The sequence below is a fragment of the Spea bombifrons genome, chromosome 4 (assembly GCF_027358695.1).
Source record: "Spea bombifrons isolate aSpeBom1 chromosome 4, aSpeBom1.2.pri, whole genome shotgun sequence".
Lineage (NCBI taxonomy): Eukaryota > Metazoa > Chordata > Amphibia > Anura > Pelobatidae > Spea > Spea bombifrons.
In genome coordinates this window covers 72,682,616-72,699,379 of record NC_071090.1, presented here as the reverse complement: position 1 = coordinate 72,699,379, position 16,764 = coordinate 72,682,616, and the positions used below count along the sequence as shown (strand labels likewise).

Sequence of the window (16,764 nt, the reverse complement as noted above, 5' to 3'; positions counted from 1 at the left end):
TCTCCGCCATGTTAGTTTTTCCCGGTCAGGGCCTACTGATCAGGCCGATTTTCTGGTTTACACATTGGCTCCGGGCGCAGCTGCCCCTTCGGGGCCCCGGCCTGTGACCGGTGGACAGGCCAAGGTTAGGTGAGTAGGCAGGGCCGGGCGCACAATATACACCGCAAGGTGGGGAATGGGGTGGGGGGTCTTTTTACTGCCAGGAATATGGGGGAGGTGAAGGAGATGTACACAATCCATACATACCAGGCTGTGTGTATATGCCTGCATACTGGGAGACGACAGCGTGTATACGCAGCAGTGGTTGCACATGTCCGTGTCACTAGCGCTTTATCATAATGGTGCTCTCCCCGGTCCATTTACCTGAATGGGAGTTTCTCCTGTTATATATTTTGCTGTTAAAGACTGTGCAAGGAGCCCCTTTGAATGCATGTGCATGTAGGGGCAAGGGGCGTGCATTCACCTTTAGTTTATTCGTATTTATAGTGATCATCAATAACACATGAGCATACATGAGGTACATATGGTTTGAACGTGTACATGGATGTCACATAGTAGTGTCTCTTTAGGTGTTAATATACAGATGTGTGTGTTATGACCTGTGATGAGCAGGCAAGGCTCCTCTGTACCGTGGACACATTACCAGGTTGATGGGTTTAGGTCAGATTAAAATGTTATCATGCTTTATTATGTGTTCAAATATAAAGTACCGTGTAAATAAGATCAGCACGGGTTTATCTAGAAGATCTGCTTATTAAAAAGTCATGTCCCTCAGGCACCAGGCAGTCTCTATCATTTTGGTCGCTCCCCTGTGCCACTCTTATGCCAGCGGCACCACCGGCACTGCCAGTTTTTTTTTTTTTATTATTATTTATTTACCCATTGTAGTGAAAGTGAGCTTCCATTCTTGGAAGCACTTTGTGTGCATGTAAAAAAACAAACACTGTCTAATGCTCGTGCCATATGTGAGGTTTAGGAAGCAGACCCCCGTGCTAGAGAGACCCTTGCTCACAGTTTGCTCTTACTTTTATTGTAATCATCGCTTTCCCGTTTTCAAAATTATAATCTAGTTTATATTTCAATTTTCCTCGCTTCATATACAAGAGTAGTTCTGGTACAAAGTGTTGGCAGTCACTGTGACAGCCAATGGCATATGCTTACAAAGTCTGATTGATACGTTTGTTAGAAAAATGAAGTGCCGTTTCACAGTTATTATAGATAAATTAGTTTATGAAAGCCATCTATATGTTGTACACTGTATGAGTCAGTATGATTGTTTTGGAGAGGCGTGTGATCAGCGTTGGATGCGATGTGCAGTATAGGGCGGCCAGGCTGGTATAGCTAATGAATGTTAAAAGTCTCTATACCCGTCTAAAGACTGCCTGAACCAATCAACAATTAGTAACTTAACAGGGGAGAGGTGTCATAGTGCGGTGAATACAAGATGTTTAGGTGGCTTCTGTGGTATACCTATAACATTGTATTCACATGAAATTGATTTGCTTGCTATATAGAGATGTAAAATGTCATCAATATTCAAGGAAAGTGAACAGGTTCCATCAAAGTGGATTATTTTACAGAAATATGCTGTGCTTTGTGTTCGGTTGGCATACAACCTGTTTCCATATAAAATCTTTAAGAGGGCACTCCACGATCAATCCGGTGTAGCAAGTGCAGTGAGGCACCCGGCGGAGTCACATAATGCACCCTACCTTTCCTCGCTGGGTGACATACATCACCCGCTTCACAGCCCACCCGCGGGAATGCATTGTGTGCCAGATTCACGATGGCAGAAGATAGGCAGCGACGTGGCCGGTGAGAGGGGCAGTAGTGTATGTGAATGTGTATGCATGGATTTTCTCTAATCAGTGGGGTGAAAAGGGGTTGTGGTGCTGGTGCTCCAGAGCTTCTCCTAAAGGTAGGTGATTTTATTGGGGTTTTTTAAGCAGGTGGAAGAATGCATATTAAAATACTTTAATATGCGTTATTTGTTGGTGAAGCTGCGTAGGACACTTACTGTCCCTTTTATGATACGATACATGTGCACAGTTCGTGTAGTTTGCCACCCATGCCTCATCAACTAAGAGTGCATGTTCAAGTTCCTTATGCAAAACCCTCACAAAGCCCATGCTTAAGCTGGCTAGCGGTGCGTGTATCACGTGGGCACAGCTAAGAGAAGTTGGGCGCAGGAAAAGAAGCAAATACATACAAGAGATTCTGCATAATTCCCTCCGTGCATTTTCCAGGGTAGGGCTATTTAAAGGGACTACTCCACTATCGCATGCATTACAGTGCATATGGTGGCTGGAGTGTCCCTTTAAAAGGTCAGTACAAAGACAAATGGCCACACTTCTATAGTGTCATGTGATAAATGTGATATTGTGGCAGAATTAGTGTCCAATATACAGTGTAGCTTTTGAAACATTTTGATTAGACCCTGCATTTCTTTTGTTTGCAGTTACCTGCCGGTTACCGGTTAATGGGTGCAACCGGCATTCACCCTCCCCAGGCCTGAAGTCTCTTCATTTATGAATGGATGCCTCGCATTCTCAATGAATGTGATGTTGCAGTCATTTGTTATGAGTGCCACTCATCAGCAGCCTCAGAAAAAAAAATATCCAGCAGCAGGCTGGCACCTGAGGCTTTTTTTTTTTTTTAATGGATACCTCGCGTTCTCGTGCTGCTGATCTGTCAGAGACTGATCAGGAGCCTTGGAAAAAGTTAAAATATTTTGAAGAAAAATTTAATAAAGTAAACAAAAAAAAAACAGTTAGAAAAGGCGTGCAAGGTGGCATACTGGAAGAAAATGCTTGATCCCTGATGTCAGCCAAGCTGATGATAGTGAAGGAAGTTGTGGCCCCAAAAGTGTTTGCACAAGAAATGCAAAAGGCTGGCATACTTGTGACAATGGATCTCTTTGTAGCTAAACTTTGTTTGTATAGTGTTTTATTATTTAACCCTTTGTCCTACTTTGTCCTATTCTGTGTGCTGTTTCACAGAAAAATGTCATGTAGTGTGGCCTGTACATTTAAAAAAAATATATACAATAAACTATGCATGTGGGATTTCTGTAATCTGGAGATGCAGCGGAATACATTTTTGTGGGTTTTCTGCAGTTGCTTGTGTCCAAATGGCCCTGGTTTAATACCCTGTCTTGGCTTGGAGACCATTATTACAGGAAAGTATTAGAAAAAAATGTGGTGTTTTTTCTTTTTTCTTTTTTAATGTATTATTAATGCTAAACGTTAGACTGTACATCTGAAAAGGGTATACAAAGAAAGCTCTATCTGTCCTTGAAAAAAACACTAATGTCTGTGTGGGTGCACAAAAATTCATAGGAGAATCGCTTCTAAGGAAGCATAGTAAAATTGTCTCAGATTTTTGGGCATGAAACACCCTTAGAAGAGGGTAAAATTGTTAAAGGGACACAGCTGTTTTATGCATTTAAGGGGAACTCCCACCCAAAAATGTATTACTAATATCCCATTGTATCATTTTTCACAAAATCTTGTGCAATGTCCCCATTTTCTTTCTTTTTTTTTTTAAGAAATATTATGGTTTTTACATAGTTTTTAATTACATAGTATTTAGCCAATTGTATGTTTTCTGGCACTGTTATCCTACTTTGTCTTTTTGACAAATAGCCTTACTACGGATCAAAACTGCCTTGTGGTAAACAAAAGAATGGCTCAGTCTTAATCCCTCAGGCGCAAACTAACGAAAGTCTGCAGAGGAATGTACCTGCTTTGATAAAAAGTGCTTAATTAGCATTTGCAGAAAGAATCAGCTCGGTGTCATGTTTGGGCAGAGGATGTCACCTGACTGACAGCAATGGCAGCTTCTGAGTCTGCAGGCAAACTTCAATGCTGAAGATGGCTGGATCTCTTTAATATCTTTCCTGCTGTTTTTAAGGAGTTAATCATGTCAATATTTTACATTAGTATAGAAAAACCATTGAAGTCCCCCCAGCCTCTGTTTGCCCTGCAGAGTGTATCTGAGAGTCTCGGCATTGCTAATGCTTCCCCTTTGCTGCTCATGGCACCTGATCCTGTCTAGCAGTACGGTGTTCCAGCAACGCGTTAGAAAGCCCTGGGGCCGTTCCCCAATCTAGCTTCTTAGGATGTATGGTTTGGTACCATGCCTATTTCTTACATTGGTGCAGTTGTTGTAGCTGGCTGATGATAGGGTATACCTGAAGGATAGTAAGGAACAGCATTTCTAGTCCATAAAAAAGGTTAATATAAAAGTCTAGAAGGGTTCCTTTTAACGTCTTGTAGCGTGTCTACTTTCATAATCTCTAGTTGCTCAATCCCAGGTAGAAAAGACAGAAGGGTGACTGTGTGAACCTGGCATGGATGTCTTTATGCTGGCTGGTTAAAAGGCACTGACTCTGGGAACATGCTAACAAATACAAACAGTGACAGAAACAAAAACAGAATGATGCATTCTTGAGTCCCGCATGTAGAGAACATGCATTGTCGCCTTCACAAGGTCTGGGTTTACTGCTGAAGACAGGCGTTTGTTTGTGTGTGTGGGGGTGATCACGAAAGTACCGTGGGTATCTGTTCACATGTATGTGTTCTAATGGCAGTTTGTGGCAGTTATAACAGAAAATATCACTCATATAGCTGCTGACGACCAGTGAACAATATAAATGACCACTTTGGCCGTCGCTAAAAGTAAGTGATTACTTGGATAGATGAATTGGCCGGTTAGAAGCAGGTAAAGAAATGGTTAATGTGAATGAGTAAAGCAAAATCACTGACAGCTGGCCTTGAAGGAACATTACAGGGAATAAGAGCCAAAATGGGGTAGTTCCAGATCTGAGCTAGACCTTAAGATAGCTGTATTGCAAAAGCCAAGGGAGCTGAGAAGAAGGGGCTGTACTGTACCATTTGTTATTGATCTGAGAATGTAATCTGTATTTTTTTTAGTTATTCTTGTAAATAAAAAGGTATGATCCTGCTGCAGGTTTGCTTCAGGGACTCTGCTCAGCTGACTTCCTGGTTTTTGAACAACTCGGTGATTAAAGTGTTTCCAAGATAATATTTAGGCTGCAAACAAATATCCTGGAGTTTAGCACTGTCTGTCCCCTCATAGTTTAGGGCCAACAGGAAACCATCACACAGCTGCGCTGCCAGGCAGTAAGAGAACAGTAGAAGCAACCTCTCATCCTTACAACCTCAGTATTGCCGTCTAGGTGGCTTTCGTGCATGCGCACACGCAGTAGTGTTTGGGAAATGAAACGACACATTTAAGTATCTCAAGTCATTGGGAATGCTGCATTCTTTGTCATACGAATCTTGTGCTTTTTCTTCTGAATTGAAGCCTTGGTATACCCACATGCTAGTGGCAGTACCAGGTTACCTTGTACGTGTAAGAATTTGAACCTGTAATGCAACACATGGAACTTAGTCTGATTGAAATTACAATACACATCCCTGCATTAGACATCATCATCCTAATGATATCTGATTTAGAGCTTTCTTTAATTACGCTAGAACAGTTTTTTGTTACTGTTTAAATATGTTTTATGTGGACTGGCTTGCTATGTGGGAGTAATGACGACGTTGCATGTACAGTATCTCACAAAAGTAAGTACACCCCTCACATTTTTGTAAATATTTTAATATATCTTTTCATGTGATAACACTGAAGAAATGTCACTCTGCTACAATGTAATACTTACAAAACAATACTTAACACATACAAAAAGAATCAAGAGTCAGGGAACTGATGCTGTTCCTTTAAACGATACTGCTGGTTTCTGCTTTTCCATACTATTTGTATAGACATATATAGGGGCATGTTGTGCTGTACTTAACAATGTCTGTAAACGTTGAATTTTAGGCAGAAAGGGGCATCATATAAGTGTACTTTTTAATATGTTATATATATATATATTTGATTTTATGCGAGTGAAATGACATTTTGTTGAGAAAGATGGCTTCCATTTCTGACCATGATGTTTCTCGAAAACCTCTGTTTGGGTTACCTTGCCCAATAAGGGTTAAATTTGAAGTTATGTTTGGTGGTTGTGAATATAATACCGACACAGCTTAAACTGTCCTTTGCCTATATGCTTTTCAAGTGTATATTGCTGTGTTTACAGTTGGCACACTGAGAGAGTGGGGCTGGGGTAAGATTTCCAGACTCCGTCCTGCGACCCATGCAGCGTATTGATTCTCGGTTCCATGTGATGCCATGCACAAAGAGGATGTCATAGCCTGTCCTATAGTGCGCCCCCGCTTTGGAGTCTCTTAAATTGTAGCTCCCTTGTGCCGTTACAGAGGAAGAATTTCCATCTTTATTTCATTCTGATCCTGCCCAAAAGGGCAGCCGCTTTTTTAAGACACAGAGATTGTCTTAAATGGCTGCTTTCTAGATTCTGTGTGTGGTTGGTGTAGCCAGGGTTATTTAGAAGTGCTCCTAAGCGTCTGTTCCTCTGCCACTGTTTGAGTGTCTACACTTCCTTTATTCGTGGTGGATCGCTGTTTTGTAGTTCTGTAGTGTACAAACAAATGTAGCGAGAGTCGGTGAATGCTGATAAACCATGTAACTTAAACCTTGTTTTAATATGTTTATTCTTAGGTTGCGTGCAGACTCTATGCAGAGTGGAGCCATGCATTAGGACTGCCAGGTAAACATTTTTATACCATTTTGTAGCTGCTCCATGTTAACGCCACCATTTTCCTAGAAAATATTGTATGCAAAAATTTAACCCGAGCTGCTTTGTGCCTAGACAACAAACAGCAAAAAAACCCCAGCAAAACAGAACTGGTTAGTCATTTTGTTAAGCCGAGCCCTAGTGTAGCATTGGTTATTTCTGTCGTTGCAGCCTTTTCCTTTTCATAGACACTGCAGGCAAAAACCCATTAAAGAAAGCTTGCACAGTATTTCCCATCAGTTGTAAAGAACTCATGTTGAGTTTATTTTAATTTTTTTTTTTTTATATATACAGACATTGTTACACCACCAGTCATGGGGGACATGAAGACTCCAGACTTTGATGATCTCCTGGCTGCTTTCGATATTCCTGATGCAACCAGCCTAGACCCCAAAGAAGCTATCCAGTCTACAAGTGATGAACCAGAAAACCACCTCAAACCACCAGGAATGTGCTTGGATGAAAACCTGTCCTTAAGTCAGCCTGTGCCAGCTCCCGATGTTCCTGCAGTTAGTGTTATTGTGAAAAATACCAGCCGCCAGGAATCTTTTGAAGCGACTGAGAAAGAGGGGAACCACATGGGATCAACTCTGCTACAAAATGGCTTCCGTAGTCCAGAGGTGGGACCTGAGCCCCATACTGTTGGACAAGGATACGTCAAGTTTGAACCAGGTTTCATTAATGGGGACAATTCAAGAGGTTATGTTGACAAACTTGAGTCTCATAAGCCAGAACCCTTGCCAACTTTTAACCAGTTTAGTCCCATATCCAGCCCTGAACCTGAGGACACTTCGAAAGATAATGGAGTCTTGAGCAAGCAAAAAGTATCAGAGAGTCCATATTTCCCACAGCCCACTATGTATGTTCCTGTGGAGTCATGTGTTGTGGATTCAATAAGGAAACCTGCAGAGACTGAGCTAAGCATGTTTGATGAATACTGTAAGAAAGAGCAGAAACCAGACTGTAAGGAATTGGAAAAAGAGAGATCTGCTGAGCAAAGAAGAGAAACCGAGAAGGCCAACAGTTTGCTTGGAGAATCTATGTCCTTTAAAGAGGAGAACGATATTTCTGAAGAAAAGGTATTTTCAGAGTCTACTGTATGTTCCTCTGCTGTGCCTCCTCGGCAGCGTATCAAGCCAGCGAATTCTAAGCTATCATCTTGTGTGGCTGCTTTGGTTGCACTGCAGGCCAAAAAGGTTGCCATGGTCCCCAAAGAAGAACCCTCAAGTGTTACTAAAGAAGCAGTTGTTCCATTAAAAGACAGTGTTAAAGGTAGTCCCAAAATGCCCAAGTCCCCTAAAAGTCCCAGAAGCCCACTAGAGGTGGTTAAGAAAATTCTGAAACCACCTGACAGCCCTATGAGCATCTGCAGTGACACAAGCAGCAAAGGCTCACCTTCAGTCTGTGCTGGATCTCCTCCTGCAATTCCTAAAGTGCGTATAAAGACCATAAAGACTTCATCTGGAGAGATCAAAAGAACTGTAACCAGAATTTTGCCTGAGGTTGAAACCGATGATATGGTAAAATCTCCAGATGATTTTCAGGCTGAGAACTCTTCTAGTGAGGACATAAAAGGTTGTGTTCCCTTGGAAGACACAACTGACTTTGAAAAGGAAAAGGTGAGGAATCCAGGGAAAACTGCAGCCCCTACAAGCAGCCAGGTACCCGGTGTGACCTCTTCCCAGGTCGTTAATGCCAAAGCTGATAAGAAAAAGGGAGCAACAACATCAAATCTTAACCCTAGTAGTGGATCGGCTAAGACCTCAAACTCTTCACAAAACAAAAAACAAGCCCCACCTACAACCAAGACAACTTCCAACCCTACCACTCAGCTTCCCAAGGCAGTCCACCTTGCCAGTCTCAACTTGGTTCCAAATAGTATTACTACCCCTGTTGCTGCCAAAGCAACATCAGCAAGGCAGACACAAGGGCAGGTGGCGCCTATGACTGTACCATTGGTACACCAAGTTAAAATATCTGCACCAGTCATTGTCGAGGCATTTAATAAACTTTTGCATAGCACCAATCCTGTACCAACATACACCCCAAATCTGAACCCACCTCCTGAATGTGATATCCACCTTCCAGCAACTGGCTTTACTTGCCTTGAGTGTGGTGATTCATTTGCATTGGAAAAGAGCCTTGCTCAGCACCATAGCAGGCGCAGTATACATATAGAGGTTATGTGCAGTCAGTGCTCCAAGACTGTTCAGTTCTACAACAAATGCAGCTTGCTGAGCCATGCCAGGGAGCACAAGACTAAGGGATTGATCATGCAGTGCTCCCAACTAATGATGAAACCCATTTCTTCTGAACAAATGTTGGCACCATCTCCAGTGGCTCTAGCACTTGCTGCTCAGCCTTTACCTGCCACTCAACGGACAGTATCTTCAACAGTACCACCAGGTGTTGGGTCTGGGACTTCTTCTTATGCCTCACCAGCCATGCCTCTTTATGCAGACCCATATGGACTGATACGCCATGGGTTCAAGTGTTTAGAATGTGGCAAGCAGGTGGATGATTACACTTGTCTAGCAGGACACTATCAAAGGGTTGCTGAAGATAAAGATGGACTGGTGAGTTGGCTGACTCTTCACTCTAGTTACTAATATGAAAGCAGAATACTTTTGGCAAATATAAAGGATATGTAAGCAGACCTATCACTCATTAATACTTCAGATGTTTAGGAATGTTTAGAGGCTGCATATACTAAAGCTAGCAATTAAACATCTCTATAGCTATGGTTTTTCTGTGGGAGATGCCATAACTAAAATCAGCCTAAATGCTAACTTTTCCATCTCATGTGCACACCTGACCATCACACCTTAAATGTACTTGTTGGACATCCCATTCCAAAATCTTGTGCATTAATATGCAGTTAACCCCCTCTTGTGGCTATAACAGCTTCCGGGAAGCCTTTCCACAAGATTGTGGAGTGTCTGTGGGAATCTGTGTCTAGTCAACCTAAAGACGATTTGTGAAGTCAGGCACTGGTGTTGGATGGCTTGCAATCAGTGCTCCAATTCATCCCAATGGTTAATGGGCTCTGTGCAGGCCACTCCAGTTGCTCTATGCCAAACTGATTAGTCCTTGTGTTTATGGACATTGCTTGGTGCACAGGGGCAGAGTAAATGCTGGAACAGGAAAGGGCCTTCCCCAAATGTTTGCCACAAAGGTGGAAGCATGCAGATGTCTAAAATGTCTTTGTATGCTGGAACATTAACATGCTGGAACTCACTGGTTCGCTTCGTTCTCTGGAACTAATGGGCCTAGCTCAAACCTTGACAAACAGCCCAAGACCGTTAACACTCCAGCAAGCTTTGCACTAGGCACTATACATTCTGATAGGTAGGGTTCTGAAATCTGCCAAACCCAGATTTTTCCATCATACTTCCAGATAGTGAAGCATTATTCATCACCCCCGAGAACATGTTTTCACTGCTTCACAGTCCAGTTGCTTTACACCACAAATGTCTATGTAGTGATATTCAGCTTGTGTGCAGCTGCTTGGCCATGGAAGCTGATGTTGCTTCTAGAGGCATTTTAGAACTCTCTAGTAAGTGATGCTACAGTGGACAGGTGATTTTGTTAGGTTTCTCCTAGATGCGTTAACCTTACAATAGCACTTCCATTGGACCAGGGCAAATATAGTACGGCAGAAATTTCATTTTTTATGAGCTCTTCAGTACAACCCATTCTACTGCCAACATTTTTCAAGGTTCTGAGGGGCCTTTAAATACCTGGTATTCTAAAAGTAGGTACTGTAAAGATTAAGGATTCTTACTGAATGGTAAAGATGCTGTAGAGCTAGATAAAACAAGTCTGCACTAGTCTAAAGTCTAAACTAGCATGGATAGTGAAAGAATCTGGAACTCTGCATTAAAGAGGTCAGTAGCCCCTCAAATATATTATGCCATCTTTGACAATGCATTAGGCATGCTATATGATTCTGTTGAGAGGGAGTGCTTGACTCTAAGCTACATCTTGCTCTTTTACTTTAAAACACATGCACCAGTGAACTAAATACTATTTGCACATCTGATCTATAGAAATACATTTAAAATCACTGCCCCTTTCAGGAATTGGTGAAACAATGTTTGCTTTTATTAATTCAATCGGGCAGCATCAGACTGATGGCATTACATTGACCTCACTATACATTATGAAGGTCCAACCCCAGAGGAGCTTACCTGAATTCTGCAGTCTCTTTACACGTTGAACGATGCGGTTCCATCTCGGTCCTCTTTGATGGAGAAACTTGCCAGTGTTGGCCCATTCATAATAACACAGGGAGGTTAAAGAAGCCATGTAACATGTAACAAAAATGCGATTCTAAAAAAAAGTTGCTTTGCAGAATATGATTCACAGAAATGGAAGTTTAAAAGGGAGGTAGAAGAGATATTGAAACTTTGTAGAGATGTGGAATAACGTCACTTAAAATACTGTGTTGCACTGTATATTGGTCGTCTTACATCTAGTAGGATCATCAAATAGCTACTTAGAAATTGCTCCAAACGTTTTACGAGAGCCTAGAAGACTCATTTCCACTTAGTTCCACTTAGTTCATATTTGGTGTTTGATGTTAGGTAGCGGGAAGGAGTCCACGTATATACTGGCACACAATAATTTTTAATGTTTTTCTCTATATAGATGTGCATCATGGCTATTTGTGGTGCTTTTAACTTAAACTTGGTTATTATTTCTTCTTGTTTACCTGTCTGCCTTGTCTCTTTAATATTGTTGTCATTGTTTTATGGCCTGCCTGCCTATTTCAAATCCCTTTATGGTATTTTTCTGCATAACCTCTGCTGTTATGTTTTGTGCCCTTTCTGCTTGTTTGTTTCCAATCATTTCTGTTTTGCCTCCCGCTACTGTCATGTCTAAGCTAGTATTTAATTTATTGTTTTGCTGAAAACGTATACTCTGTATTCTTGTCTAACCCGTTTTCTCACTACCCCTGCAGACCTGCCAGGTGTGCCAGATGATGCTCCCTAATAAGTGCAGTTACGGGGCTCACCAGCGCACTCATACACACAAGTCTCCGTATTGCTGTCCAGAATGTGGGGTGCTCTGTCGATCAGCCTATTTCCAGACCCACGTCAAAGAAAACTGTCTGCACTATACACGCAAGGTGGCATTTCGGTGAGTATAGCTTCTCAGAATGCTGTACATATATATTACAAAATGTGTGAGGGGAGACAGATGATGTACACCCTGAGCCTCACACCGGCTTTTGCAAGTGATAGTGTAATCATATTTCTTTTTAACTGTTTGGTTTGATAAATGAGTGCTTACACAATCTCTGGCAATCTACATTTATTGTGTTCATGTTTGTGTACATTTGTACAGTAAACACCATCTTGTTTACGCAGATGTGGACGGCCTTCTCCAATCTTAATTCAATGATTCCATAAATGAGGAGAAGCTTCATGTATATATTGTGCGTGTGTGCAGTTGACCATTTTTGGTCAAATTTGAGACTTCTGTGAAGGCATGACCCAGCTTAAATGTGCTTCATATACACACAGCTATATACTGTTTTTTTGTTAGCCAGGCTGGCTATGTATAAGAGATTGATTGTTTTTTTTTATCTATTTTTCAACAGGTGCATTCATTGTGGATTGGTGTTTATGTCTCTTGGGTTGCTCAAAGGTCACATTCAGGACAAGCATTGTGAGGTCTTCCACAAGTGTTCTTTTTGCCCGATGGCCTTCAAGAGCACAGAAAACACGGCTGCTCACATCACTGCCCAGCATCCCACTGCCACCCATACGAATGCACAGTAAGTGTCTCCCGTGTCACACAATTCACTCCCTTAATCTGATTTTCTAGAGCCTAGTCGCTAGGCCCTCTTTGTACCCCTTTTTGAACGTATAAGATTCACAATGTTAGGCATGTTGGGCTCATTTGTTTATTAGGGATTTATGATTTTTGATAATGTGTTAATGGTGACACGCGGTCATGAGAAATAAAATGCTGTTTTGTGAAGGCTTTTTTTTTTTTTTTTTTTGCTAATCCATTTGTTTTTGGGTTGTAAGCATGTTTTGTCTTACAGGATAATCTATAAGTGTTCTTGTGAGACAGTCTTCAATAAGAAGAGGCTTCTGCACCAGCACTTCTATCAGAACACCAATACCCTGCTAGTGAATGTGTTTAAGTGTCCTGAGTGCCAGCTGGCTTACATGCAGAAACAGCTGCTAATTCAGCATCTCAAGGTAAGACCTTGCATTGATGTATCTTTTATAATGTATGTCCAAAACCAAGGTCGGAGTGTCCTATAAGATTGCTAATAAAATACTTTATACGCTGCTACCCTAAACAGAGTGTTCATGGCCTTCCTAAAATTCCTGATGAAACTGCAGGCGTCCAGAAGAAGTCTGATACTGCAAGAGAGAAAAACGACTCTACATCAGCGAAGGCAGGATCCAAGGGTGATGGAGCGTCCTCCTCCAAGAAGGACACTGACTCTTCACAGTCTCAGCAGAAACTGAAGCTTTCAGGCTGGACCTGTGGAGAATGCTCAGAGTGGATTCTAGACCGAGAGACCTATGTGTTCCACATGAAGAAGAGTCATGGCAAAGTAAGGTTTAAAGGGGAAGTCCTACCATAATGTGACAGGATGGATACATGTACGCAAGTGTGTGCTTCAATTGTTTCTTTGTCTAGTGCACATTGTGCATGGTTGGTTGTTTGTGGAAGGGGAAAGACTGCAAGGGTGATGAGGAGAAAGGTGAGATGGTGCAAAGAGGTTGGTTTTCAGGAGAGACGGTGCAAGGGGGAGAAAGGACAGATGTCACATAGAGGTTGGTATTGAGAAAAAGGCGAGATGGCACAAGGGGGAGGGAGTGTTGAGAAAGAGAGGACAAAGGGTTGGATATTGAGAGAGTAAATCTCCTCTGTTACCTCTCCCACTTCTTGTCTTTCACTCACCCCCAGTTTGCACCATCTGTCCCCTTTCTTCCCCCCCCTTTGCATGTCAGAGAAAGGGGGAAGATATGAAGAAAATGCTGAGAGGTAGGGAGAAAATGTAGAGATAAGTAGAAAGATATAGAGGAGAGATGATAAATATATATTTATGTACAGGTATATTAAATGGATGGGTGCAATGTGTTTGGCTTCTCAGATTGAACCTGTGCGCTGCTGCCACTTCCCTTTTCTTGCCTAAGATATGATAAAAGAAGGATTAAACATAATGCAGACTATTCTTCAAATTGCTCCATTTATTACCCAACAGAATCATGTAGATATGTCTTGCTGAAATAAACTACTAAAATATCTAGTTTGGAATTACCCGGTTTACTGCATTAATTGTTCATAAAATGTGATCTGATCTACATCTAAGTTACGCGTTTAGTTGAGGTGATGAGCCTAAGGGTCTACATAAATGTTTTCCATCCCACACATTACTGTATTATCCCTGTCTGTTTTGAATATATAATTGTGTGTGTTTGATCATTATTGTAACTTGGATGAAGAGCATATATATCATATTTAAAGGAAAACGATCACATTTGCTTCATTGTTTTTTGGTTCTTTGCACAATAATGTTGGCAGTTTAAGCGTTTCCTTTATAGTGCCGACCACACACTGTTACGCCGGTCTTTGGGTGACCTATCGCTGACTTTATTTTCTGTGTATCTGCTTTCGTTCGCAGTGTATGAAGCGATATCCATGCAGACAGTGCGAGCGCTCCTTTAACTCCTGCACCAGCTTAAGAAGACACGTACGGAACAATCACGACACAAAAAAAGACTACACATGCTGGTATGAGCACTAAGGCATACTACATGGCCGGGCAATCTGATTAATATAAAGCCAGAAAAAATATCTTTGATATTAATCTCCAAACAATGATCTATTTAACGGCTTGGTGGTATTTTAAGTTATTTTCAAAAGATGTGAAAGGTCGTTTGGTCTCTTAAACCACTTCCTACTTCTGGAAATTAGTTTTTATGTATGTACTGGTAAATAGTATGTTCTGCTTACAAGACAGATGTAATACAAATAGAAGTAAAACTTTACACAGAGCAAAGGGAATAATCACTGTAGAAATTAAGATTTAGGGCACCAATCTGGAAGAGAAATTTACTACCTTTTGGCTTTTAGTCCTTTGCTTCCTCTAATGAATGTTGAACGGGAATTGTACTCTCCCTCTGGTAGAAAGAGCTGGGTTCAGTAGTTCTCCCACCGAAGGATTGATCACTAAACCATTCAGTTGAGGTGAAATAACCTGTCTCTGTGATAACGGTGTACTACCAAGGTCCTTAGCTGAGGCTGCACAATGTATAGGTAAAGAGATAGTTGGCTGTCCTTGACCCTCCCCTGTAAAGTATTCTGTGGGTACTTTAATATGCATTCTTCCAAAACTAAAATAAAGCACTTACCAGCTGCCCTCTGTCTCAATTGTCTGTGTATTGCTGCAGTGGATTGGCTGCTTGAAGCTAAAATCAGCGTCTGCCCTTTCCACGCATGCGCATGGCATGCGCATGGAACAGACCTTATCCTGTCCTGAGCCAGCGGTGGAGCTGACTGGAGGGGGGTATGTTATGAGCAGGGAGATGTTAGGTTGGACACATATTCTGCAGGGCGTTTAGCGGGGGGCGATTGCATGTGGGGAAATTCTTCAGAATCCCCCCTATGCATTTGCAAAACAGATGACATGAAAATTTAAAGGAGCCACACAACTATCATATTTGATAAAGTGCATATGAAAGTGTTCCCCCTAATAGAATAAAATTACACAAGAATGCTAAGATCTACTTTTACTGCATTATGCAGAGCAAGCTTTGCAGGATAAACTTGTCGGGGTTGGCTTTGGTCCGTGAGGTTTTCTGCATGGCTAAAATATGATTCTGTCTAAAGCCCAGGTCCTGGCTCCACCTTTGCGCAAGCCATCTCTAACCACTTCTCTCGTTTCGTTCTACGTACAGCTACTGCACAGAGAAGCCGAAGTTTGCCAAGCCGTCTTTGCTGGCCAATCACATCATCCTAATGCATGGCATTAAAAACCCTGAACTCACCCAAGTGACAAAGGGTGCTTTGGTGCCCTCCAACACATCGGCACAGAGCAGTGATAAGGAGCAGGTACTGCTTTCTACCTATTCACATGCACTATGTGTATAATTTGTTTTTTTAATTATAATCTCTATTCTATACCTTCCACCTAGATCACAGGCGTGAAGAGGACTGCTACAGAGGCTCTCGAGGATTCCCAGGGAAAGAAACTAAAAACTCTGTATAAATGTGCAAAGTGTAGCTTTACTGCAAACAACAACACGGAATTCTTAGAGCACATACCTCAGCACAAGACTGACAACTCCACTTACCAGTGTGTGCACTGCGGTTTGTGTTATACCTCCCAAATCTCTCTAAACCGGCACCTCTTCATCGTGCACAAGGTGAAGGAGGAGGAAGACGAGGAAGAGGACACTGATCAGAGACAAGTAAACCCTGCTCCAGAAGCCCCCCAGCCTTCAAGCATAAAGCAGGACCATGGAGGCTCATGGGAGTGTGTCCGGTGCAATTTAACTTTTGACCTTGAGAGTGCACACGCTGCTCACCTCCGGACTCATGATGATATCCCATCTAGCTGTGTAAAGCAGGAATCCCAGTAGCCTGACGCTTAATAGACTTAAGATCAACTTTGGAAACAAATGTTTAAAGACTAAAAGAGAGTTTAAAATATTTTTACTGAGAGATTGGGATGGGTATTGATTTAAATTAAAAAAGAAAAATGTGTAAAAAAAAAAAAAATAATACTAAGGTACTGTGTTTATATGGACTGTTATTCTTTTAGGAACCTCCACACAACTATCCTTTATATTGATAGGCAAGGCCAAGCAATATGAAAGGGGGTTTCGCAGAGATTTAAAACAAAAAAAGGGGGTATATACGTAAGTTATACATCTCAACAATTATTTTAAACAACAGAACATCTATCTCCCCATGCCCACAGTATTCCTTTCTGTCAATTTGTGGTTACTGCCTGTTTCTTTGGAGATCAAATGGTCGAGAACCCTGGTTTATATGTGTTTCTTTTCTTCCTGGACAGATTCTGTGAGTTAAATGATGCTTTTGGTAGTGTAATATGTGCCAGT

General features: G+C 41.7%; 1 protein-coding gene across 1 annotated transcript; it reads left to right on the top strand.

The window, feature by feature from the left end:
• Positions 1-16,444, top strand: ZNF592 (zinc finger protein 592). Its single transcript, XM_053462971.1, has 10 exons — positions 1-129; positions 6,592-6,640; positions 6,962-9,243; positions 11,631-11,809; positions 12,273-12,449; positions 12,723-12,882; positions 12,990-13,247; positions 14,322-14,431; positions 15,598-15,751; positions 15,835-16,444. Exons 3-10 carry the CDS (start codon positions 6,982-6,984, stop codon positions 16,279-16,281), a joined length of 3,747 nt encoding a protein of 1,248 aa, XP_053318946.1. The 5' UTR covers positions 1-129; positions 6,592-6,640; positions 6,962-6,981; the 3' UTR covers positions 16,282-16,444.
• Positions 16,445-16,764: the final 320 nt, after the last annotated feature.